At 40.5% G+C, this 27,747-nt stretch overlaps 1 protein-coding gene across 4 annotated transcripts in view; it reads right to left on the bottom strand.

The window, feature by feature from the left end:
- LOC121440579 (5-hydroxytryptamine receptor 4) overlaps positions 1-27,747 on the bottom strand; it is a 166,195-nt gene that overhangs the window by 36,530 nt on the left and 101,918 nt on the right. For all 4 annotated transcript variants that reach the window (XM_041641331.1, XM_041641332.1, XM_041641333.1 and 1 more), the window contains exon 6: positions 21,488-22,056. In XM_041641331.1, the coding sequence (XP_041497265.1) occupies positions 21,488-22,056 (569 nt within the window). The remainder of the gene's footprint in view (positions 1-21,487; positions 22,057-27,747) is intronic.

Raw genomic sequence — 27,747 nt, forward strand, 5'->3', positions numbered from 1 at the left:
GATTTATCCCATGCTTTTTCAGACCTAGGCCAGCTGGCCTTGGTGAGATCCCAATAGAACATCCCCATTGTCTTAGTGTGTGGGTGCACCCCTCGTGGTCCTGAGTTCCTTGCTCGTGCTCCGTCTCCTTCTGCTCCTGATTTGGACCTTGAGATTTCTGTCCGGTGCTCCCGTGTGGGTCTCTGTCTCTGTCTCCTTTCATCGCCTGATGAAGGTTAATATTCCTGAGGATGCCTATGTGTTTGTCTTTGGATTCACCTTATTTAGCTTCTCTAGGAACATGAATTATAGGCTCAATGTCCTTTATTTATGGCTAGAAACCAAATATGAGTGAGTACATCCCATGTTCCTCTTTTTGGGTCTGGCTTACCTCACTCAGGATAGTGTTTTCTATTTCCATCCATTTGTATGCAAAATTCAAGAAGTCCTTGTTTTTTACTGCTGAGTAATACTCTAATATGTATATATTCCATACTTTCTTCATCCATTCTTCCGTTGAAGGGCATCTAGGTTGTTTCCAGGTTCTGGCTATTACAAACAATGCTGCCATGAACATAGTTGAGCATATACTTTTGTTGTATGATAGGGCCTGAAAGTTTTGATTCAAGATAAAAGTTTCTGAGAGATTCAACCACACTAGAAGAGACCGACGTTTGGTGCAAAAGGCAACATTGAAAGTGCATGGCTTTACCATCCCAGGAGCCCCTCTGCTGCCAGCTCACTGTTCTACCCCAGCAGGAGCAGCAGGAGAGTGCAATAAGAAGAACAATAAGCAGAAGACAGGGAGTTCTAGCATGGTGTTAGTCTACAGGAGTGTGTACCCAACTGCACAGTTCTATTCCTGCACCGCATCCCCTCCCCCCATTTGTTAAGTGAGTGGGAGGAGAATAATCCATAAGATCCTTTGTCATTCTGACATTCTGATTCCCTGAGTAGCGGGGATGGTGGGTGACAGACACGGGCCTTTTGATTGGGTGGCAGTTGTGTGGGGGACTGTTCTGCAAAGCTGTGGGTAATTGCTTCACATTTGGCTTTTAATATCCTATTGTTAGTATCTGAGACTTTATATTCCACGTAGAAAGAAGAGGTTTTGATGGAAACACAGGGAGGGCAATTTCTTCATTTGTGTCAAAGAATGGAAAAGCCCTCAGTTTCTGAGCTGTGAAATCACACTCGAAAGCTGTTAAGTAGAACCGTGTGGGGTAGGGTTCAAAATGTAGTGAGACCATAACTGACTCTATTCAACCACAGATTTGATTAGAAAAAAAAAAAAAACACTGACCAAGCTACGCAAAATCCCTGACACAAAACATCATTAAAAATGACGTTTTCTCCAATAATCCAGCAGGTAAGTTTAAAAATGCAAGGTTTTGCTTTATAAATTTTGTGAAATATTTTAAAATTGATGGCACATTTCTCCACATTTAATCTTCAGCACAAATCTATGAGGATGGAATGAAGAGAATACCATTCTCATTTGATAGGAAGAGGGAAATGTAATGTAGATACGGATTGATTATTGATTGATTGACTGTGTGGTGGTTGGATGAGACATTCCCTAAAGGCTCACGTGTTTGAATGCTTGCTCTCCAGTTGGTGGCTGTTTGTGGAGGATGACGAGGTGCACAGTTGTTGAGGAAGTACATCACTGGACATAGCTTTGAGATTTCAAAAGACTCAACGCCATTTCAAGTTACCTCTCTATACTTCCCCTCTGTGGATCAGGATGTGAGCTCTCAGCAGCTGCTCCAGTGCCATGCCTGCCTGCCTGTTGCCGTGTTCCCTGCCTTGGTGGTGAGGGAGCCTTATCCCAGTAGAGGATGGTTTGAATAAAATGGATCTCACAAACTAATATGTTTGAACAACAGTTTTCCAGTTGGTGGCTGTTCAGAGAGGATTAGAAGATGTGTTCTTGATGGAGAAGTTTGCCACTGGGGGTGGACTTTGAAGTTACAAAAGTCACCGTTCTTAATTAGCTCTTTCAGCTGCTTTTGGATCAAGAAGTGAACTTTCTTTCAGCTGTTGTTCCAGCACCATGCCTGCTGCCTGTTCCCTACCGTGATGGTGAAGGAATCTTTCTATCCCTTCCTGGATGGATCCAGAAACCCTTCCTTTTATAGCTTGTCTTGGTCATGGTGTTCTTTACATGAACATAAAATTAACTAACAGAGGTAGTTAACAGTGGCTCCCATGCCATAAATTGAGACTTCTTCCCAATTCTGCTTCTCAAGCTCCTTCCCAAGATAGAGTTCTCTCTATTGGGAAATATGGGGTCATTTTTTGGAGGAAACAGTTTTGCAGTGAAGTTTGAAATGAACAGTTAATCAACAGACTTTTAGTATGCATGCCTTGTAAAAGAGGAGGAGAAGGAGAGTAAAGGAGAAACGCAACGCCAGTTCAGCCATCTCTCCCAGAGGCCTCCAGACTCTCTGTATGATGATTGTACATCATGTACCTGCCACAAATAGAGTCCAAGCTTTCACACAAGTCCTCCCTCAGTAGAGGGCAGGGTTTAGGTGAGAAGAGAAGAAATCTGCACTCAAAAATTGTTTGCAACTGATGTCTATGTACACAGGAGTATGAGGGTCTTTGGACAAGTGAGTACCAAACTTTTCCATTAATACCCAAGAGGAAACATAAGAGTGTCATAGTGACCCGAGCTGACGGTATGCAGCAACCAATGGTGCTGTCAAACTGAGCAGAATGGAAGCAATGACGTGAGATACAATATATCCCTCTATAACAAGATGAAAGGGGGCATTTAATCATTCCTTGACAAGGATGACGGAAAGGTTTGGTGACCAAATCATGCAAAGGGGAAAGCAAAACATTGTAAGGAAATGTACAAAAGCAATGATAATGAAAACCCACTTAATTTCCTATTGTTTCCCTCTATGTGACCCTCCCCCACAAAGGGTCCCTTTCTATTTTCCTGGCTTCTTTGTATATGTCAGCTATATGATCAAATCTAAAAATTCGGAGCTTGGATTTACAAATAAGAAAGAACATAGAGCATCTAAATTTCAGGGTCTGGGTTAACTCTCTCGGTAACCCAGTTCCCTCCATTTACATTCAAATTTCATGATTTCATTTCTCTTTATGGCTGGACAGAATTTCATTGTGCATATTGTGCCACATTTAGGTTGTTTCCATTTCCTAGCTATTGTGAATAGAGAGCCAATGGACATGGTACAGCAAGTATCTCTATAGGATGACACTCGTTCCTTTGAACGTACAGCAAGGAGTGGTATTACCAGGTGATACGGGAGATCCACATGGAGCTTTTTGAGAATTCTCCATAATGATTTCCATAGTGGCTGTGCCAGTGTGTAAACCCAAAAAGCAGTAAACAAGGGCTCTCTCCTTTCCCTGCAGGCTCATCAGCATTTGTTGTCAATTGATGTTTTTAAAAGTTTGATCTTACTAAAGGGGTAATAGGAACAATGGGGAACTTCAGCTGGGGAGTTTGGGGTAAGCAAAGTATTAGGAGAGTGGGAAGAAGCAGAAATAAATAGCATTAAATATTCTTGAAAAAAGCATAGAGAAACATTCTTTTGTAAACTTACATACATCGTGTGTGTGTGTGTGTGTGTGTGTGTGTGCTTGAGTGAATGGGATGATAATGCTCCTCTTAAGAGTTACACACCATCTCACGAAAACATGCCCGGTGCCAGGCTTGGGAACACAGTGTCTGGTTGAGATGGAGCAATGTACCTACAGGGCAGATACCTTCAGATCTTAGGCCAGAGCGCTCTCTACTGTAGCTACAGTAGATTTTGGGTTGCTTTCAGAAAGGACTCTCGAGATCTGTTTGTATGGCTCTTAATACCTACCCCTGTGGTCTCTGAAAAAAATATATTCCAAGGAGCTCTGAAGTACTCCACCAAGCAAAGACCTATATCTGCTATACCTATTTGCTGTCTTTATTATTGTATTAGATAAATTATGGATGCCTCACAGAATCATAGAGGAGCTATATCACACTGATCTTTTTTTGGCAAAGGAATGTGGTCTACTAACTAGGCCCAGGTAGAACTGGAGAGCCTCATCAAGCCAGCATCACAAAGTTTTCACTGTCAACCAAGGGACTCCCTAAACCCCTAGACAGTGTTCATGAGAAGCAATACAGGTGGGTGAAGATGTAAAAGGAGCACAAAGAACACTTAAGATCCTGGGATAAGCTGAGCTTCCATGAGAAAGGAGAAGAATAGGGAAGAGAGACCACAGGAAAAAGCAATTGATTATTGCTCAGAGATCAGGGACTGGAATCAGGGAAGTATAGAGAGCTAACTGTAGTATAATGGGGTGCTTGTTGGTTCCCAGCTGCTCAGCCCCGAAATAGTTTTCTTTATTCATTAACCAATAAAAGCAACACATAGACAAAAGGACCTCCCACACCAGCTAATATTGGAACGGTCCCTAGAGGAGAGATGAATGTTACGCCAGGGAAGAAACTGAGACAACATTCAAGGTAACCCAAGGGGTCCAGTGGCAGGAACATTCATTGCCTATCTAGAGAAAGCCAACCACCCATCTTGACCATCACCACATGAAGAACATGACTGCAGAGGGAGAAATGAGCAAGAAAACGAGATTGGGTCGGGCCTAGGTTGATACACCTCTTCACCATCAGCTCACAGCAAGTCATGTTACACCGTTTAAGCTTATTCTGGCACAACCCAATCCAGCTGGCATTTTCAGCTTAAATCCCACATGCCCGAGTGACCTTTCCATCCTCACAGATGATATTATGTGATACGGAGTCTCTATCCAGGCTATACTATACAGTGGTCCAAAAGAAAAACAAGAAGCAAAATACACATATGGTTTACTGTGCTTTCAAGGGAAAAATCTCCTAAAATCACTTAAACATGTACTGAGCTTTGAGTTCAAGCAATTTGGAAAGTTGTGGAAACACTGGACTGACTACAGGGGCTGCCCAGGATGGTATGAATAATTTGTATGCAGTTCTGTGTGTGCCATGCAGAGGCAGGACTTTGACCATCGGAAGGAAGTGAGAGATTATTAACATCCTATACAGTCTTGTCTGGGAGGTGTCTTCTCTGTGTGCATTTGTGCTGAATTTTCCCTGTGGAACACTGTCTGCACTCTACTTGAAATATAACAGCAAGGTGTTGAATGCATGGACAGACGGGTGAGGGAGAGAAAAGTTGGTCAGGAGTTCTGATCTCCATTCCTCAATGGACTCTCAATGTTTTCTGAGCCTCCTATTTTATTGTCTCTAACATATTGGGTTCTAATTCAGGTAATTTTATAGAACTTTATCAAGACCCCTTGTGGAGTAGCCATTGTAGACTTTGGTGTGATGGAGCAATGGCCATGGTTATGTGTATATACCTATACTAGTGTGTCTTTTAATTGATGCAGTTTTGTTTTGTATTGACACACTTTTGAATAAGATTCAATTTGAATGAAATGGTTTCTAGAACTGAAAAACAGGTGTGAACGGCACTAAGCTTGAGTTCTAGTACAAGTTCCACCTATAAGATTCACATCTCAGACACAGGTAAGTAAAATTTAACCACGTTTGCAACAATGAGGGCTGTTCAAACTGTAGGACGCCTGACCTTCAATAATATTGAGATGTTTCTTGTTGGGAGTAGAGCTAGACAGCTACCACAGAGCATTGTCGAAGAGATTCTGTTCTGTTTGGTGTCACAGTTTGGATGCTAAATGTCCCCTGATGGCTTAGTTCTAAGAATGTCATTACTGAATCTGTTTGAGTCTTTTCTCTCTCAGTAAATTGAGAAGAGTAATGGCTGCCCAGAGATGATGAAGAACTCAATATGACAACACATACAATACAGTTAGCTCAATGCTTTGCATATAAACCATGAGATAGTAGCTGGTAGCCAGCTGATAATGGCCAGAAAGATGAAGTCGGTGCAGAAACGTCTCCAGATCTGTGGGTTTGGCCAAGGTTTTCCACCAAGGCAATTTCAGGCATCCGATAGTTGTACACTATTGAACTCAGGAACAAATCTCTCGCTTAGAAAAGTCTGAATGCTCTACTTCTTCATCCTGCAAGAATGGTCACGAAGAACAGAACAGCCTTTGAGGTTGACAGCATCCTCTGCACACCTCTCTACTCACTGAAAACTTCTCCAGCCTCAGCCAAGCACAGCGGCTAAAGTGGGCTGTGCTTTTTACTGCACTTCACTGTGTCGTAGGAAGAAAGTGGGGGTCTGAGACCCTCTCATGCAATCTCCCATACTTCCTCAGAAACGCTGACCAATGACCAGGGGGCGTTCCAGTGACTTAACCCACAACTGACATTGCTAAGTGGTGGTCCAATTGACTCCTCCTGTTTCGCAGGAGCCCTCTAAGCAAGGCCAACCATCCCACTCAGTGCTGAAACACATATTCCTAAGACCCCAAACCACAGAGAACAAGCCAGCTGCTTGCTTTCCCCAGAGCAGGCCTTTAAATATATTTTTCAAAGCTTGTGGTCTGAATCATTTGCTCTGCACACGGCATCCTGTTCCTCCCACCGTTCTTCACACACAAAGAAAAATCATGGTAGCTGCCCTCTTTAGAGCACACCAAGTTTGCCAGTTCCCTACATATGAGGAAGCTTCTACGGATTCAATGGACCAGAGACCTACACCATTCTACTGTGGGTTAAACACCCATTTACACAAGAATATAGTTTTTCAGTGGGTTTCATGGTGTGCTTTGGAGGCAATTCCTTCCTGAACAGCTGCTCTGACTAAATCGAGAGGGCTGCGTCCGTGCCAAGTACATGCTGTAAGGGAACAACAAGTGCATAGAGCCTCCCTGGTAGAAAGCTTATCTGCAAGGTGGCTGCCAACACCTAACCACAGAAATTTAGGCGTCTTCCTGGCACAAATATCAGCCGCCTTCTGCAGGCCTTCTTTTTCTTTGTCTTGAGACTGCATGGGTTGAGAAATGTCAATAAGTACAGGTGTTACCTCTAGAGACTATTCAAGAGATCTCCAATTGTCTCCCGGCAAGGACAAGAAGTTTCTCTGTTGTGAATTCCAGATGACTAGTTTAATAAAGAACTTTCCATTTCAGGACATGTAGCACTTTTAGGGCCATGCAGTTCTTTCTGTAGGGGGCTTCCCTGAGTACTGCGAGAAGTTTAGCATCATTGCTAGCCTCTGGTCACAAACTGTCAGTAGCAACCCCAGGTCTAGCCACATACATATTGCCAATCCCCTGGTAGGTAGAATTATACCACTGAGACGTGATGGTTTAAATGTATGTTATCTCAGTATCTAGAAAACTGGATCTAGGCCTGATCTTAGGGTATCATCTAATTCCACCTCATTTTACTGGTATGAAGTGAGAATAACTGATTGGTGACCCATAAAGGATAAAGGGCCTCTTGACATCTCTAGTACACAAATGGTTTTTCACCCTACTGCATGTTAGACCACTTAAACCCTTTGGCTTTTTGGCCCTCACAGGTCAGTTGGGCTAGCCTCTTGCCCATATGGCTCCCATTCTCAGGTAGTGCTTAAAAGTTCCCAGGTATCTCTCATATGCACTCAGGACTCAAAGACATGACACCATACCACACGGTGCCCATTTTTGACCTTGGATATTTCATGTGGATACATCAAGGTGCCCAAGATGATGATTGCCATGAGTTTGCCCTGCACACAAGTACCATCGTGATGCGGTTGTCTTTGAGGCATTTATGTTCCTGTAAGCAAGCAACCCCAGTAAAACTCATTGGTTCACCATGTGGACCTTTGGTGGGATCTGTTCTTTGGTTGCCATGGATTCGCTATCTAGGGTGAGTAGATGTACATATTGTCTTTCCCTAGGAAAAGCTGTCATACAACAGCTATGTGAGATTCTGTCTCAAAAGGGGTACATTTTTAGGATATTAATTATTATTCTATATAAAGTTGACAATGGATAAATGAATAAAAATCAGAACAAAAATTAATGAAATAGAAACAAAAACAATAGAAAGGATCTAGGAGCTGCCACTTTGAGAAGAAACACAAGATTGACAGACTCTTGGCTCTGTTAAGGAAAAGAAAAAGATGACCCACATAAATAGGATCAGGATGATAAGAAAACATTGCAAGATATTGTAAGGGAATACTTTAAAAATTATGCTCTATTACTTTAAAAATCTAAAAGAAAAGGGCAAATTTCTAGATTCGTATAAACCACCAAAGCTCAGTGTGGGGGAAAAGAGCAATGGTGATGGAATGGCCATACCAGATTTCCAGTTATACTGAGGAGCAAAGGTAACGAAACAGCATGGTGCTGCACAGAAACAGACACGGAGCAATGGACAAAATCGAAGGTCCAAACATAAGCGCCCTTAATTACAACCCGAAAACATCCACTGCAGAAAAGACAGAGTATTCACCAAACAATGCCAAGAAAACTTGATGGCTACATGTAGAAGGATGAAATTAGACCCACATCTATTGCCTTTCCCCGTAAGCCAGCTGCACATGCATCAAAGACCTCAGGGTGGAGCCTGAAACCCTGAAATTGCTAAGAGAAACCCTAGGCAGCATCTTACACAATGCAGATGCAGGAAGGGAATTTCTGACTTGGGTTCCAGTTGGGGAGGAAGGCCAACAATTGACAAGTGAGACCCCATGAACATAAAATACTTCTGGACAGCAAAGGAAGCAAGGAAGCAAGCAGTCACATGAAGAGAAACCCACAGGAAGGGATAATGCGTTTGCTTGTCTGTATCTGATAGATGATTAGTATCCAGAATATGGAAAGAACACAAAGAATCAAAGACACAAATCGCCAACTAAACATGGCTATGAAGCTGAACTGTGAGTTTTCTGAAGAAAAAATAAAAATGGCTAAAATATTTAGAAGGGAAAAATGAGGCAATTATTATAATTTCAAAAACAAAAAAAAGAATAATCTTAAAAGTCTTCAACATCTTTAGGAATCATGGAAATGCAAATTAAAATCACTCTGATATTTTTATCTTCAATCAGAATGGTTAAGATAAAAAAACTATGGAGGACAAATTCTGGCGACAAAGTTGAGGAGGAGAAACCTCCATGCACAGTTGATGGCTTTGAGAGCTGGTCTAGAAGCTGTGGAAATCAGTGTGAAGACGTCTCAAACACGGAGAAATAGATCTGCCAAATGATGCAACTGTACCAGGCCTTGGCATGTGCACAAAGGATGGGGCGTCCTACCCTACAGATACTTGGCAGCCATGTTCATTTTTGCTCCACTCACAAGAGTCAGGAGGTAGAAATAACCTACACACCAATCAACTGATGAATGGATATCGAGAATGTGATATGTATGCATAATGGGAATATTCCTCAGCTGGAAAAATCGAAAGCACACAATTTTCAGGTAAATGGATGAGACTAGAAAATGTTATGCTGAGTGAGATCACCTAGATCCAGAAAGACAAACACCACATCTTCTCTATCATTCGTGGTTCCTTGTTCTGAGTCTCTCTCTGGATGTGAGAATATAGCCTGGAGTAACCAAAGAAATAAAGAAAGTAGAAAGGGACCGTGGGTGGAGGCACAGAGAGATCTTTAGAGATGGGGTAGTAGGACACAGCAGCTCTAAATGGGGAAATGAGAAAATTCAGGACAGACTTGAAAGGGCAGGAAAGAGGAAAAGTAATACAAAGGAAACAGGAGGGGGGAGAAATAAATAATCCCAAATGTGGTTAAAAATGTCAAAGGGAAACATTTTTTTTTTTTTTTTGGTTTTTCGAGACAGGGTTTCTCTGTGGTTTTGGAGCCTGTCCTAGAACTAGCTCTTGTAGACCAGGCTGGTCTCGAACTCACAGAGATCAGCCTGCCTCTGCCTCCCAAGTGCTGGGATTAAAGGTGTGCGCCACCACCGCCCGAATGGGAAACATTTTATTTTGGTGGCTTGAATGATAATGTCCCTCAAAGGCTTAAGTGCCTGAATACTTGGGCCTTAGTTTCTGGAATTGTTTAAGAAGAATTAGGAGGTGTGGCCTCGTTGGAGGAGGTTTATCACTGGGCTAGACTTTCAAAATTGCTTACAGTTTCTCCAACTTCTTAGGAACTGAGAATTGGGTAATTATTCTAGGTTTGAATATCTGAACTTGGGGATCTAAGAGATCTAAGCCAGATGGGACAGAAGATTTTGAGGTTTCAAAGACTCTTCCATTTCCAGAGTGTTCTCTTTATGCCTTCACTATGCAATCATGGACTCCACCCCCTGAAATCATAAGCTACATTCATAGCTTTCTTTTACAAGTTCCCTTGGTCCTGGTGCTTTATTATAGCAATAGAAAAATAACTAATACATTGATCTTTATTTAAATATATATCTCAAGATATTTATACATACATGTATGTGCGCGCGCACACACACACACACGCACACACACACACACACATATATATATATATATATATATATATATATATATATCACAATTTTAGGTCACTTGGGGTGATAATGCTACCCCTGAGAGCCATAGACTAGCTAACAAAGTACCTCAGCACCAGATATAAAAATTTCCTCTCAAGTTGTTAATCAAGAGCATCCAAAAGACTTGCAAATCTGGCTATTACCATTGGTATTGGTTGCCTTCCAGAACTTGAAGGTAAGATATTGTAGAGGAAGACACCACATGCTTCAGGCAAAGGGTGTGGAGGCATACAGCTGGAGCTGATCTAGAAGACTCCTCCCTGAGAACTACTCTCACAGTATCTGAAGGTGTTATGGAAGCTGCCATGAGAGAAAAGTAATGAACAGCCTCACCAAGGTGTAAAACCTATGAACCACAATAGCAATCATGGTAAGATATTCTCAGGGGCACAATCCTGATACTTTATGTCTTAAGGTTAAACAACAGCCATCTAGCTAAACTTGTGGCCTGCTAGACAGAAAGGAATTCATGCCTACTACTGTATACCTAGCCGACACCCATGACTGGTGTGGTCATGTACACTAGAGAAGATTTGCTGCCATTTTCCCAAACCAGTAAAATTCCCAACGGCATTCTAAATGCTCATCTTTATATTCATAGATAAGTATAGCACCCATTTCTCATCAAAGATGCTACTTTTTGCAGCAGCTAAAGACCTTCGCTGGAGGCCATAACTGGTCAAAATGAAGAAAACAAGCAGCAGAGGAATGGCCAATTCCAGCTGATACATCTATAACTCCTACTCCTAAGGTTTGGAAAATATCACAGAATGGGGCACAGAAAAATAGTAAGAGTCAGGGGATCAGAACATCTGCTGTGAGATTGTGTCTTGTATATAGGACAGGGAAGCTGTACCCATGAAATCTGAAGTGCGTAATAACAATACTAGTTCATGTTTCAACATACAGGGTAGAAATTTCCCAAGACTCTGCCCCACAATAAAGAGTTATAGGTAATTTGTGGCTGCTAAGAGAGGGAAAATCAGGCTTCTCCAGGGACAAACCCCTGATAGGTTAGCCAATCCAAGTGGTCAAACCTAAACTACATATAAGCAGCATTAAATAGACTAGCAGGTAGTATTTATGTGCACCTGTGTGATTTAACAACAATAATTAAAAAGATGAGGTCACAAGTTTGAGAGAGAGTTATGAGAGAGACACGAAGAGTTTGAAAGAAGGAAGGAAAGAAAGAAAATTATGGAAATTTCCATTGGAAATTCATGTACTAATACATGAAATTCTCAAAAATATAAACTTTATGATAATAATTAAATTTTCTTCTATATAAAGGCACACAATGAGCAATGACAATAAACTACCAGATAACAGAGGTAGATGGAAGGAAAAGGCCACGTTTCAGTACCTTTAGTGGCAATTTTCCCTGCTCTCTGAACAAGTAACCCAATATGTTCCTTTTGTATTGAGCTATAAATTACACCGACCCTGAAGAAGATTAAGGGAGATGAGCAAGGGCATCCACATACATCCTCAATTTAACACAGATCAAATTTGCTTTGGGTCAATTCAATGAGTAAATGTTGACTTCAGTTGTAACCTCTAAAGGTAAGGCCATAAAAATGTCATATAACCTTCCAACATTAGTAAATATCTCTCAGGATCCCAAAGAAACCAAATCTAAATTATTTGCTCATATGGTGGAGTAGTAAAATCTTCTAATTCACATTGTGAAAATTTATTTTTTAAAAAAGGAATGCCAGGAATTCTGTTGAGTTGAAGTCAAATGATGGTAAGTAGATAAATGATGAAAAAAAATAATGATTTTTTAGTAGTCACTTGTGTGTGTGTGTGTGTGTGTGTGTGTGTGAAAATTTTTCTAACACACAATCAATCTACACCATGGAATAATCTATTTATTCAGTAAACATACAGAGAAATGTCTAAATCCTGGGGAAACTTTAGGAAATTAAAGAGATAATTATCTTTCTTCTCGTATTGAATAGTCTAGTGGGGGAAGGACAGTCAAACTAGCAGAAAACACAATGCATGTTCTGATAATTGGTTGTAAGGGAAACAAAAAGAAGCAAAAATCTCCAAGGAATCATTTTTTTTTCTGCTTTGTGTAGGGGGAAGATGGAGTCCTTATACTCTTTGCCCGTATATTTTTACTTTCTTTCTGGCCTCACATTTTCCTCTTCTGATACCCTACAAACTTGAGCATACTAACCACATACTTAAAAACATAAAAGATTGGGATGCATTATACACAACTGCATTATTGAAGATCGAGCTCTGGCTGGTATCATGAGTTGTTAAGGCTAAGAGAAAGGTATATTGTATCTCCTTCAAGAGAAAACATTTGACTGTCTCTAAAATACATTAAATTACATTATCTAATAGAGCTTTTCTACTCATACCTTTTTGCATTGTTCAATGTAGAAGTTACTCATGTGACTGAACTGGAGCCATTATCACTAGCAAAGTAAATTTTTGTTTTCTTTCATTTTAAGTTTATTAAAATGTTAATAGTCACACGTGACACATATTTACACCAATACAATATTTTAGAGGTAGCTAGACAATGGAAACCTGTGTGTCAGGAGTGCTGGAGCCAGGACGGAGGAAGCAAAGAACCAAGATAGATAGCAATTCTATGGAAAAGATTCCCCGCCTTTCTAGGAACTGAGAACTAAGTAAGTGTCCTAGGTTTGAGTACCTGAAATCGGGAATCCAAGAAAGATATCTAAGCTTGATGGGACAGGTGACTCATCTCTAAATCTAAACTGTAGACAGTTCTGCTATGATGCCTAACTCTGTCTATCCCACGTAGATGTGCATCATATTAGCAAAATATAATTGCTGAGGAACCTCAGATCAAATCAATGTGACTTGTCTACCACCTGTCACCTAATTATTGTAGTCACAAAGCAAAGGTATGTGGTCATATCAAGTCTCTCAAAAGTAAAGATGCTGGCTTAAATCATGACTACACGAAAGCAAATTCAAAAATAGTTTTCTAGTACATTTTGTTAGTTAAAGTACAATTAATAGTTACCCTTACACAGACGTTATCAGATTTTCAAGAAGTGAAATGTGTATCACACCTGGAAGCCCTGAAATACAAGCAATGCCATCAAGCACTGAGCATCCCAATCAATATAAATTAATTAGAAATGGTGGATCTTACAGTTCATGAGGCAGAAAATTAGTCTTGGTAGAAATATGGTTTTATTGATCTGGTTCTGATTTGCTGAGTAGGCCCCAGGAATCTGATTTATTAAGTAATTAGATGATTCTAATCAAGCAAACTGATGATCCTACTTGAATTGGGTCTTCTTTTTAAAATATGTAACTCTGATCTCCTATACAGAAGTTCTTCCTGAGTCACAGAAAGCAGCATTGAGTTATGAGAAGCTGAGTCCATAGTAGGGATAGGGAAGGCCCAAGGGATGTGGCTGGAATCAGGGAAACATGGAGCTGAGGATTCTATTTGGCTCATTTCGACTTAAGATTTTGAAACAATGTCTATATGGGGTTATCCAGCAAGCACACTTTATCTTCTTGTCTAGATCTCAGAGGAAGCTATGGCTAAAAATAAAAGAAGGAAGTAAGTGGCGTTTAGATGACAATAAAAGTCATGGGTGGGGCAATCACATGTGTATGGAGGAAAACTTCCTGAGAACTGGTGAGGCCAGGGAGAAAAGGATGAGCGCATGGGGAAAGAAACGACCTACACTGAGTTGGGAAGTAAACTGGGGAATTAGAATGCTTAGGAAAATGAATGGGGGAAGTATTTGAAAAAGGAAGCCGAAATGATTATAAGAGGTCAAGTAATAATATTGTTTTCAAAACTTGAGACTTCTATTATTTTGTTAACTAAGGTCAAAAACCAAGCAGAAGAAGGCGAAGCTGCACTTGAAAAATATAGAATGAAAGATTAGTATCTAAAACATGACTAATGCCCAGACATCAATAAAGAGAACACATATACTTAAATGGCAGGACAAGGAGAAATCAGTCTTGAATCGACCAGGATACAGTCCCTGCTGGCTAGCTTTAACAGTACTAGAAGGGACTGAGAAGGTTGCCAGGGGAGAAAGGAATGTTTAGTCATCGGGGAATGGGGCTACTTGACAAGGATTAGGAGGTGTGGAGGAAGTCTGTCACTGGAATTCATATACAGAACTTTTAGCCACCTCTCCTGGACCATGTCTGCTTGAATGTCACCATGTTTCCTGCCATGCTGATAATGGACTAAACCTCTGAACTGTAAGTTAGCCCCAATTAAATGTTTTCTTTTCATAAGAGTTGCCATGGTCATGGTGTCTCTTCACAGTAATAGAACACAGACTAAGATGTGGTATACATATGTAAAAATTTCAAAGATTAAATAAAAGTAATATAAAAAGAAAAGCACATAGAATTTGTCATAAAAAGGACCAGACTTAGAGGGGTATATGGTTGATATAAATATAAATAAAAGTAATTAAGAACCAAAGAACTTTACATCCTACAGTAAAGATACTTGTTCAACCATGTTCATTGCTGCTCTATTCATAATAGCCAGAAATTGCCAGAAATTAGAAATAGTCTAGATGTCCATCAATGGAAGAATGGATAAAGGAAATGTGGTACATTTGCATAATGGAATATTATTCAGCTGTTAAAAATGAAATTATGCATTTCATAGGTAAATAGATGGAGCTAGAAAAAAATTAACCCTAGTATGGTAATCCAGACCCAGAAAGAGAAATATTCTCTTATATGTGGCTGTTAGCTGTTAAGTCTTTGGTAAACAGGTTATAATCCATATATTCACAGAGGCTAGGTATAGAGTAAGGGAGTGGGGAGACGGGTCTCACAAGGAAGAGGAAATAGAATAGATCACTATGAATGGAAGAGGTGGGGAGGGACAGAAGGATCTAATGAGGGGGGAGAAGAGTGATTAAGGGAAGGACAAATAAAACTAAGGACCATTACAGAGATTATATGGAAACCCAATTCTGTGGAAACTTCTTAAAATATACACATATATGAAAAAATAAAAATGGAATAACCAAATATCAGAGGAGACAAAATCCTGACTAGACATCTCTCATCACCAAAACCTACAGTTCCATGAATGGGTTACATCTAATTGAATTGTTGACCAGGGGACCCCATGGACACCCCCAAAACCATAGGTTATTGCCAAAGCTATTGGGTGCTCTCTACAAACTGATGGTAAGGCCCTACTGCCAAAGACAACACCTACATAACTCAATGAACGTGGAGAAGTTGAGCTGGTGCTTGTCTAGAGCCTTCACTCCTCCTGAACAGTATTGCTGGTACTAGAAGGCTCTCTGCACATTATCTGGGGAGAAAGGTAAACAACCCAACTACAAACATTCCCATCTACATTGGTGACTTGCCTACAAGATAAACTGGTGTGACGAAGACACAAACCTGTGGGACTAACCAAGCAATATCTGATTGGATTTAAGGCCCACTCCATGAGGTGGAACTCACACCTGACACTTCTCAGATGGCCAAGAACCCGAGACCAGATAGACCAGAGTCCTGGGAAAAACCAAACACTATTGTTCTGCTGAAGGAACATGGCAGTCAAATGTCTCTCAATAACATTCTGCTATGCCTTTAGAGCAGGGTCTTGCTCCTCCATCATCAGAGAAGCTTCTTCCTGGCGCATATGGCGACAAATACAGACCAACAATGGAATAATGTACAGAGAGTAGGAGACCTTGGAATGCTCATTCCTACTGGGACATCTCCATCAAATCCCTCTCCTCAGAGCTCAAGGAACCCTATGGAAGCAGAGGAGGAAAGACTCTAAGAGTCAGTGGGGATCGAAGACACCCAGGAAACAAGGTCTTCCATGCACAACAGGACTGACACACGTGTGAACTCACAGAGGCTGTGGTAGCATGCACAGGTCCTACACATGTCTAAGCCAGATGGAGTCCCAGTGCTGAGAGGGGGAGCAGACCCAAGGCTCCTTCCCTAACCCAGAAACTATCTCCAATTGATAACTGCTCACAAATGAAAAACTTAGCTTTTCCCGGTGGCGTCTTCACTGGGTATACAAACAACTCTTAGGGACAGACTCCATGCCGAGCACAACACAAAGGGAACTCAACACCATTTCTGGAGGCTCCTCGTCTCTTGGGGTTTTGTCTAGGCATGATTTTTATTTTCTTTCCTTTTTCCCCCTTTAGGTTTTTTTTGTATATATATATATATATATATATATATATATATATATATATATATATGATGGTTTCCATGTTGTATTTTTATGAGATTTCGATGTGTTCCTTGTGCTTTTATCTTTGGATCTTTTCCTCCCAGCTGTTTATTTCTTCTTATTTCAGTTTGTTTTCTTCTTCTTCTTCTTCTTCTTCTTCTTATTATTATTATTATTATTATTATACTCTTCAGAGAGAGTGAGAGCAAGAAAGTGAATGTGTGTGTGACAAAGAGAAGAGAAGAGAAGAGGAGAGAGAGAGAGAGAGAGAGAGAGAGAGAGAGAGAGAGAGGGGGGGGGGGGGATTTGCCTGGATGGGGAGTAGGGGACGATCTGGGAGGAGTTGGGGGAGGGGAAATCATCGTCAGAATATATTGTATGAAAAACAATCTCTTTTCAATTTTACCAAAGGGAAAGTAAGTGGCGTTAAGTGATGCCATCATTATAGGAGGACCAGCCCTACAGACAGGGCTCAGTTTAACAAACAGCAGCCCTCTCGAAGTGGCACTAGACTGTTGCTCTTCTCTGAAATGCTTCTTTGGAAAAGCATCATTAGCCAAATTCGGTCAGTTCATAGCCATAGATTTTCCTGGGTGAGGGTGACCTGGCTGTCTTTGTATTCAAATATATTCTGTTTTAACATGGTTGCTATTTGTGGACATCAGAATTTTCAATTTCCCTTTTATTAACAAATATGTGATTAGATTATTTCAAACAAGAGCCATGTGATGATCCATCAAGAAAATTCAAGCCCTTCTGAGTACTGCAAGAGCTAGAGGATGGCTGTTTTCCTGCCAATGGCAGCTAGCCTCTCATTTCTGGGTTAGGATACTCCTTAAGAGTGTTTACTCCATGCTCAGCTGCAAACAGGACATCTATACTATACCTCCTCTCCAGAGGTTCAGGCTCCATCGTGGAGAGGGACCAAAAAGGCTGTATGAGAGAGCATCCTCTGGACACAGTAAGATTGCTGCTCTCATAAACTCACAAGGTTGTGTTTGCTTGCACAAGATCAATAGTCAGTGCTCAGCTTCTAGGTGGGAAAGGTTCACTAGTGCCCACCTCTTGCTGAGGAGCCATCAACAGTCGATGGATTCTGAGGGAGATGGAATGTCAATTTCTTTAAGGGCGTGGTTCCGGTAGGTGGAACACACTCCAGTAGATGGTCCTGCACACATGAGTATATGAGCAGCACACATTGTATCAGCAAATTGTTAAGACAAATAAAGAGGACCCAGATTGGAAGGGCATGAGGGTTAACAGAGGGTTCTTGAAGGAGGTGCAAAGAAGAATGGGGGTGAACAAGACAAAGTGCATAGCATGCATGTGTGAGATGATTAAAGAATTAACAAGAATAATATATAGCATCCTTTTGTATTTTAAAATATATTTAACTCAAACTTTTACTTAAATAATCATAGGTAGCAGATGGATACCAAGTTACTCAGTGAGAACTTCATTTATTCCTCTTGTTTTGCATGAGTAAGGAGCGACTCAGAGAATCTATATAGTTTCTAAGGGAGGAAATCAAGACTAAAATTCAGACCTTGTGATTGCTAAAAGTAATGCTGTCTGTATGGTGTTCAGTGGCATTTCTGTGCATCTATGTGCACACTTAAAAGGAAAATCAACTGTTTTAAAAGGAGTCATACATTTTTGAAAGTACTAATTTTTTTAAAAGGTTTAATATGATAAGTCATCTGGGAAAGACAAATTAAATGGATGTTTTTAATTAACAAAATGATAATGTTTGTTATTGGTGAGTGAGATAAATACTCTTTTATAACCATTTATAAAAATGATAATCATTAATACAGTGTTGTAGGAGATCTAGTTTGTGGCAAACATGTTATTAACATACATATTAATAAAGCATTTCAGCTTTGTTGTTATCTGAAATTCCAGCATATACATAAAGAAATGCGTTCAGGGCATTAAAATCATAAAGTTTTCTGAAATCCTAGAAACACCTACAGATCTAGTAGTAGAAAATGAATAAGACAGATACAGAAAAAATGAATGAGTTCTGTTTCCACATTTTCCAGTGATGTTCAAATACACTGTTGTTAAAAAATAAAATAAAATTCAAGATCCAGAAAACAGGAAAGTGCCAATGCAATAGTGCCATTTATATAAGACAATGGGGAAAAGTTATAACTTTATATTGTTTTAAGAATGTGTGTAGAGATACTGTGAAAAAAAGTTATCTGGAGATGGGGTGGCCACTAAAAGTTGACTTCTTTTTTATTATTTTGGCCTTATATTTGTTGGATTTGCCTCAAGTCACTGACATTCTACATGTGAAATCTTTAAGGCAATGTTGATTATTGAACATTACATTTAAGTTAAAACACTTGGTCTGAAGAACTAAATTTTTTTTATGCAGTCATCAACAGCTTAATTTCCTAGGTGCCTTAGACATTGGGTCCTTGGTATGGAGCCGTGAACCAAATAGGTATATTCTTGCACCTGAAAGACTTTCCCTACAGTTTAGAAATAGATGTGTTTTCTCTGCAGAGACCATCTGACTTCCTTTTCTTTTGGGGGGCATAAGGGGTTCTAGACAGAGTTTGGCTATGTAGCTTTAGCTGTCCTGAAACTTGCTCTGTAGACCAGGCTAATCTCGAACTCATGGAGATTCACTTGCTTCTGCCTCCCAGGTTCTGGGATTAAAGGTGTGCGCCACCACCATCTGGCCCACTCTGACTTTTATATGATTCTCTTCCCCACAACTCTAATCCACCTCCTGCTCCTCCTGACTCCATTAAGAAGTGTATGGAGGACTGTACAGAGGATACAATCACAGCCAACCAAACCCATCTCTTTGCTTTATAGCCATCCACAGGTGACCAAAGGATCAGGGCAAAAATAGTACAACGTCAGCAAAAGAGACCCTCTTCACTTGTCCCAGAAGTGTCCAGATCTCATCTATGACAGCACCTGAGCTAGAAAGCCGCCAACTTCAGAAATGACTGACTTAGCAAATGTGTTGCTGAAAACATACATTGATGAAAGCTGCAGACAGCCTGCACCTGGGCAACTGCTAGCTTGAATAGTTGAAGCTCCTAGCACACACAAGTTCTACACACACTCTGTAGTTGGTTTTTTTCCAGTGCTGCTCCCTCCATGGTAATGAGGAGAATGCCAGGCTGTCAGACTGTCCTTCGAGGCCCTTCCACCAGCTGCAACTTCAACATTGTGTGAAGCTTGCCCACACTGGTGGCCGTAGACAGAATCCATGCTTCTGGGCTGCTTCTGAGAACCACTGTTCATATTTCTTAGCAATTTAAGTCTGTTCCTCGTCTCTTATGCCTGCAAATGGAAATCCCTCCATTTCATAGTCTCAGCTGCTAGAACTACTTCATACTATCATCATCAAAAAAGACAAATGCTTAACCCCAGGAAGAAAGTAGTCTTCAAAGTTCCTGATGTGTCTTAGAGCAAAGAACAGCATAGTGAAGATTCTACGCCTGTAACTTCTCAGTTGAGAACAATTCAAGCTCACAACTAAAGGCTCTCTCTGTGTGGAACAATGGCATTAAACTCCTGTATCACCTCCACCTCCACCAACCTGTGTGACCTAGGTAAGTACCATAGACAGGCACATTTAACTCCAATGTCAGCCCACCTCCACCAGCCTGTGTGACCTATGTAAGTACCATAGACATGCACATTTAACTCCAATGTCGCCCCCACCTCCACCAGACTGTGTGACCTAGGTAAGTACCATAGACAGGCACATTTAACTCCAATGTCGCCCCCACCTCCACCAGCCCGTGTGACCTAGGTAAGTACCATAGATATGCACATTTAACTCCAATGTCGCCCCCACCTCCACCAGACTGTGTGACCTAGGTAAGTACCATAGACAGGCACATTTAACTCCAATGTCACCCCACCTCCACCAGACTGTGTGACCTAAGTAAGAAGCGTCGACATGCACATTTAACTTCAACATCATCCCCACCTCCACCAGCTGGTGTGGCCTTCGTAAGTCCCTATTTTTCTCTTTCTTTCCGATGCTGCTCTATTTTCCTTATCTCAGCTTCTTACAAATTGCTGTTCTGGGAAGTCTTCCCTGAGTTACAAATCAGTGTTCTTCCTGCCCATATGACTAACGTTGACCCCCCATACTATGCTGTCTAACTTGTTACACAGCATTATAATTGCAAACATGTTCCTCAATTTATCTTAGCTTTATCATCTCATTTATGTTGCCGGCCAATACACAATTTCTACCAGTTTAACAAATATTAAAACAATTGCTAATGCTAGGAACATACTACAGGTAAAGCTGTATAAAAACATTCTCTCCGATTGCCACAAAATCCTACTAGAAAGTTAGTAGTGTTATTGATGTGTTTGTTGCTGATGAAAGTAAATGCAAGAAAGATGACAGAGATGGTTAGTAGGGCATCAGGGGAGTTAACAATCAAGCCCTTGCTGCTTTAAGGACCATGCTTTTAGCTGCTACCCTGTGAATAGGAGCTTACAACACCAGCTCTGCGTATTTAGTGAACTCAGACTCCGTATTAGAACTGTCACACTCGTTAAGCTCCCTCAAACCCTGGGATCTACATACAGTGGTCATAATACCAATTTTTTAATGTACAATTAAGGTTTGGAAGTGTTAGTGATCTCGCCAAGGTCAATGAACAAGGACTATGAATGCAAGTGAATCTCCCTCCAGAGCCCGAGTCCTAACCGACTAACTGGTTACATGATGAGATGGTAGAATGGACTTGAATCTTTGAAAACACTATACACGTTTTCAAGAATAACTACCTAGAACAAAACTGGATCCTAACCCCTTCTGAGTAATGCAAACCAACCAAACTGATCTACCACCTGCCTCCCCCCAACACTCACCTTAGCACATGTGTGGATCCATTAATGGTTGTGGTTGAACAGGGGACAGTCTGGCCCAGAATGGAGGGTCTTCTGTAGCGTTCATCATCACAGCAGAGAATGATGAGGAAGGCACGTCTGAAAGACTTATTCAAGAAGGCATAGAGAAAGGGGTTCAACCCTGAATTGATGTAGCCAAGCCAGAGGAAGGCAGTCCACACCTGCTCAGGGACAGTGTAGTCTATGAATGGGTCCACGACATTGGTGACAAAGAAGGGGGCCCAGCAGAAACAGAAGCAGCCCATGATGACGCATAAAGTCTTGGCTGCCTTGGTCTCTGTCCGCATGCGGTGTGTGCTGTGCTGGTCAGCTGGCTGGGGCCTGCTTTCCGGGGTAGCTCCTGCTCGTTGTAACATCTGGATCTGCTGGGCATGCTCCTTAGCAGTGACATAGATACGGTAATAGGCCAGCACCATGAGGAAAAACGGAATGTAGAAGGCTACAACAGAGCAGGTGATGGCGTAGGGCTTGTTAACCATGAAGACACAGCATGTCGAGTTAGAGTTGTGGTTGAGTTTCCTTTTTTCTATCTGAGAGTGGGCGGTGGGGAGAAAAAATGAGGGTGGGAAGGTAAGTGAGGAGCAAACAATGAAAAAATGGCAAAAGTGAAAAAAAATGGGAAAAAATGGAAAGAGAAGAGAAGAGGAAGAAGATAAAGAAGAGCGCAGGAGAGAAAGAAGGGGAAAGAGAAAAGAAAAAAATAAAATTTATTATTAAAATTTTATTTTTCTTACAAATCTATAGCACATAAGACTTTCACGGTAGAAAAAGAACATAGTCCAGAGTTCAATGAGTTTGTCTATGTGAGGTCTCAGGAAGAAAAGGAAGATAGAATCGGTAATCATTCTCAATTACATCTACACATTTTCTTCCTTGTCTGACTTGTTCATAACACATGAATATCCTTTAACAGGATATCTTAGATCACTACCACCATCAAATATGTTTATGATATGTGCAGATTTTGATCCCTCATATAGATCAATTGCTCAATTTCTTCATTTTAGCTGCCACATTTTTTTTTTTTTTTTTTTTTTTTTTTGGTTTTTCGAGATAGGGTTTCTCTGTGGCTTTGGAGCCTGTCCTGGAACTAGCTCTATAGACCAGGCTGGTCTCAAACTCACAGAGATCCGCCTACCTCTGCCTCCCGAGTGCTGGGATTAATGGTGTGCGCCACCATCGCCCGGCTAGCTGCCACATTTTTAAATAATAACTTGGTTAATGTTTGAAAACTTCACCCTGTATCATTGTAAACCCAGATCTTTGGGAAATACTGAGCTCTTTCCTAGATTTGTTTCTTTGCTTTCTAGATATACTGATGGAAGTTTTACCATTTAGAAAGTATAGTACTGGAAGCATCAACATAGAGAAATGAGCAAAAGAAGTATAGGGCTTGGGAGAAAGGAAAGGTAGATATTTCACAATCACAAAAGATAAAACACAGTAGTTGCCCGATTGTCCATAGTTTTACCTCTCATGGCTTTTGTTAACATAGGTCAACCAGTTCAAACATTGGATAAATAAACAATTCCTAATTTTTAAAGTGTATGTCATCCTGAGTAACATTAAGAAATTCTACGTACTCCATTCTCTTCTGTCTCACAGAAGAAGTGAGTCATCCCTCTCTCCAGCATGTCTACATTATATATGTCACACAATCATTAACTACTTGGTGACATTCTCAATCATCAGAATGACTGTTGAGATATTTGCCTTCAGGTAGCCCTTATTTTCCTTCACCATGGCTCAAAGCACAAGATTAGTGCAATTTGATAGTAGCATGTAGTTGTAATTGTTCTACTTTATTACAGTCATTGTTATTGATCTCTTTCAGTGCCTAATTTATAAGATGAATTTTATCATACATGTGTATAGGGAAGATATTGTATGTATATGTAGTATATATGTAGTGGTTCCAGGAATCCTCAGGGGTCTTGGAATGCAACACCTAGTGATAATGGGATATCCATTCTTGTCTCCTATCTTCTACTGAATCCACTCCACTCAGGACTTATTTCCAGTCCTTCCACCCAGACTGCCATGGTCAAGGTTGCCAAAGACCTCCACAAATCTAAGTCTTATTTTAAATCAGCTAGTGTATTGATGCATTAACGTATTGATGCATCTGAACATCTGAACCTCAAAGCCTCCCTTACAATACATATTTTATTAAAGTGCAATGTACAAAATCGTAAATGTGTATGGTGAATGAATTTTACAAAGTAAAAATACATATGTACCCATACATGTACAAATTAAAGTATAGAATATTAGTGGCATCTCTAATGCCTCCAAAATGCCCCTCTCAGTTATAAGCATATAGTTGGTTCTTATAGTCATGTAGTTCCCAATGGACTGTATCAATGAACATTTCTGCCACTAGGCTAGGAGCACACTAGTTACTCCACATCCTAGGTATCACTTGTCACAATAGTCTATACATAGATGTTCCTCATTGTGGGCTTGTTTGAAACTTTTTGAAAGTACTATCCATTTCTCTCTTTCTCCCTCTTTCCCCCTTCTTTGTCTCCTCTCTCTCTCTCTCTCTCTCTCTCTCTCTCTCTCTCTCTCTCTCTCATGTGTGTGAATGTGTGTGTGTTAGTTCTTTGAGAATTTTCAATAGTGTGCTTTGATAATATTCACCCTTCCTCCCCCCAAGTCTCTCCAGATTGGACCCATTCCTTTTTCACCCATTTGTGTCTTTAATTTCCATCAAGGCCAACTTGTGTTTCCCAAATATACTTGGATTGTGGTCTTCCATTGAAGCATGACAGACTTATCAATGGCTACACTCTTAAGGAAAACTGAGTCTTCCTTGCCCAGCAGCTAGTAACTGCCAGAGGTAAGACTTGATGCCTAATTCCCCAGTCAGTGCTGGGATTTGGTCTGGCTCGAGTTTGCATATGTCTTATGCATGCTGTCATAACCACTGTGAATTCATATGTGCAGCTTCTCTGATGGATTCAGAAGACAGTATTTTGCTGTCATCATTCAAAGCAAGTGACTCTTACATTCTTTATTCAATGATCCTTGCATCTTTGGCTGAGGAAGTGTGGCACACAAGTACCTTTTAGGGATGAACATTTTATGGTCTCTTATCTCTGCACATTGATTAGGTGTGGGTATCTGTGTTGATCATGGTCTACCGCAAACAGAAGCCTCTCTGATGAAGGTTGAGAGCTGCCTTAATCTGTAGGTGTAATGTCATTAGGAGACCATTCAATACTATATCCATTTAGCAGAATAATAGTAGTAGGTTCTTTCCCAGGGTCTGTGATCTGTGCAGTATAGGCTCTTTGTCTGATAATGGGAACAGGTATGGGCTTCATCTTGTGAAGGTGACCATAAATTCAATCAGAAAGTGATTGGTTGTTCCAACAAGATTCATGCCTTTCGTGACTTATGTCTTTCAAGGCCAGTCATTATTACAGCTTACAGGATTCACAGATGGGTATGACTGGTGATGGATTTTCTCCTCTGGTAGCATGTATAACCTCTGCCAGCACCATGAAAGTTAGCCAGCAGGGATGAAGCTTCCAAGTCAGTACCAGCTTGATTTTCCATGTTCTATGATTCAATAATGTGGTGTGTTTGGTAGTTTGGTCTTATTGCCAAGTTCTGGTTGGTAACCAGGAAGACTGGCAATAGCCTTTATTGTGTGACCATCTTGGGGAAGCTCATGGGACAAGAGGTCAAACTTGAACAATTTCTTGGTCTTCCTTGCCCACATGATTTAAACATACTGACATGCATTTCTTGGGAAAGAAGGGATGAGTTTTTGCTTCTATTCCTGATTAGTGTTTTAGTTCCTCCTCTAAGACTAGATTAGAACACTGAGCTACTTCCCAACTTCTCAGGCCATAATCTTGCAATTGTGTGTTTAGACTCAATCCATGTTAGTCTTCTTAGACTCAGTGTACCCTGTCCTCTGTACTCTGTTTCATGTTTATCTCACCTCACCTGAGGAACTAGAATTTTGAATCAAATACAGTAACACAGAATAAAGTCTAAATTAATCATAGCTGCTCACATTGGGAATACGGTTTTACCACACATTTCCAGACTTCTAGATGTCAATTACCACTTTGTCATTTTTCTTGAGAAGTCATTATTCAGGAAATTTCTCCTTAATAAAGATCTATATAGGTCTTTTTTTGTTTCAATAGTTTGATATTCTGGACATGTTCATTATCAAATCTATATATTACAGATTCTTGGTTTATTTATTTTATTGTTTTCTTACTAGTACTAGGTGATGGAAATTTTAATTTTAAGAACCTTTAGCTTCAGTTAGTGCCTTTGTGGCCTGTTAAGAAATCTTTATCCCTCATGATAGAAATATTCTCCTATCTACCACTTGAAGACATTTTCTCATATCTTGGTACACATTTGATGTATGAATTTTTACATTGTGAATTCTTCAGTTCTTTTGGTATATACTTTTCCTGTAAGTTTTTTTTGTTGTGGTTTCCATTGCTATAATAAAACACCATAATCAAAAGGAACTTGGAAGGAAAGCGTTTATTTTATCTTAAAACTCTCAGATCACACTCGATCCCCAAGGAAAGTTAAGGCAGGAACTCAAGGTGGGAGCCTAGAATCTGGAACTGAAGCAGAAGTCACGGAGGAGTGCTGCTTACTGGCTTGCTCCCCATGGCTTGCTTAGCTGCTTCCTTATTTATGCAAGCCAGGACCCCCAGCCCAGAAGTGGCACTGACCACAGTGATCTGGTCCTCCTACATCAAGCATTAATCAAGGCTGTACTCCCACAGACTTGCCTAAAAGCCAATCAATATTATGGAGGCATTTTCCCAGTTAGGATTCCCTCTTCACAGATATGTAGAGTTTTTGTCACACTGACAAAAACAAACAGCACAGGTATGGAGTAGGAGAAAGATTTTTGTTACTAGACAATCCACATTTAATTAAATTTTAAAAATCAAAATGAAATGGTAGGAAAATCTTGAGAGCAATATAGAAAATCCTGACACACAGCCATGTGCAAATATATCTTCCTATTTAACTTTTTATTTTATCAGCATAAGACATCTTTATCTGAATTAATACTATGTGTGTTAAATATGCTTCATCACATGTAGTAGTAAAGCTATACAAGCTTTTTAAAAATTCAGTACTTCTCCCTTTCCTTCTACCCCCTGCCCCCATGCTCCCAATTTTGTCTGGCAATCTTGTCTGTTTCCAATTTCCAGATGGGTCTGTATATGGTTATTTTTTTTTGGATCCACCTTATTGCTTAGCTTCTCTATATCATGAACTATAGGCTCAATGCCCTTTGTTTATAGCTAGTAGAAGGGGAAAAGGAGGGGAGAAGGGGAGTCAGGAGGAGAACTTGAGGGAATGGGATAGTCGAGATGGAGGAAGGACAGATATGAGAGCAAGAAAAGAGATAACTTGACTGAGGGAACCATTATGGAATTAGCAAGAAACCTGGCTCTAGAAAAATTCCCAGGAATCCAAAAGGATGACCCCAGCTAAAACCCGAAACAATAGAGGAAAGGGGGCCTGAACTGGCCTTGCCCTGTAGTCAGACTGATGATTATCTTAAATATCACCACAGAACCTTTGTCCAACAACAGATGAAAACAGAGACAGAGTCTCACACTGGAGCACTGGACTGATCTCCCAAGGTCCACTTGAAGAGTGGAAGAAATGAGAATATGAACAAAGAGGTCAAGACCATGAAAGGTTCAACCACTGAAACAGTTTACCTGAGCTAATGGGAGCTCACCCAACTCCAGCTGGACTGGGAAGGAACAAACATAGGACCAAACTAGACCCTCTGAATGTGGTTGACAGTTGGGGCAGACTGAGGGGCCACTGAAAGTTGCACTGGGATTTATCTCTACTGCATGTACTGGCTTTTTGGGATTCTATTCTCTTTGGATAAATATCTTGCTCAGCCTGGATGTAGAAGGGAAGGCATTGGACCTTCCACAAAGCAAAATGCCTTACCTTCTCTTAGGATTAGATGGGGGTGGGGTGGGAGGGTGTGTGGAGAGAATGGGAGGAGGAGAGGGAGTGGGAATTTGGATTGGTTTTTTTTTTTAAAGAAAATCTAATAATAAAAAATTCAGTACTCACAAGGTACTGTGATTTTTCCATTTCATAAATTTTTAACCTTTTTACTGTATTCTGCACAATGGGCCGCTCTTTAAACAGCATGCATTTGCAATTTTTCTAGATTCAATATAACCGCATTT

Source organism: Microtus oregoni, unplaced genomic scaffold (assembly GCF_018167655.1).
Source record: "Microtus oregoni isolate MIOR12 unplaced genomic scaffold, Mior012 000069F_ref0000032, whole genome shotgun sequence".
Classification (NCBI taxonomy): Eukaryota; Metazoa; Chordata; class Mammalia; order Rodentia; family Cricetidae; genus Microtus; species Microtus oregoni.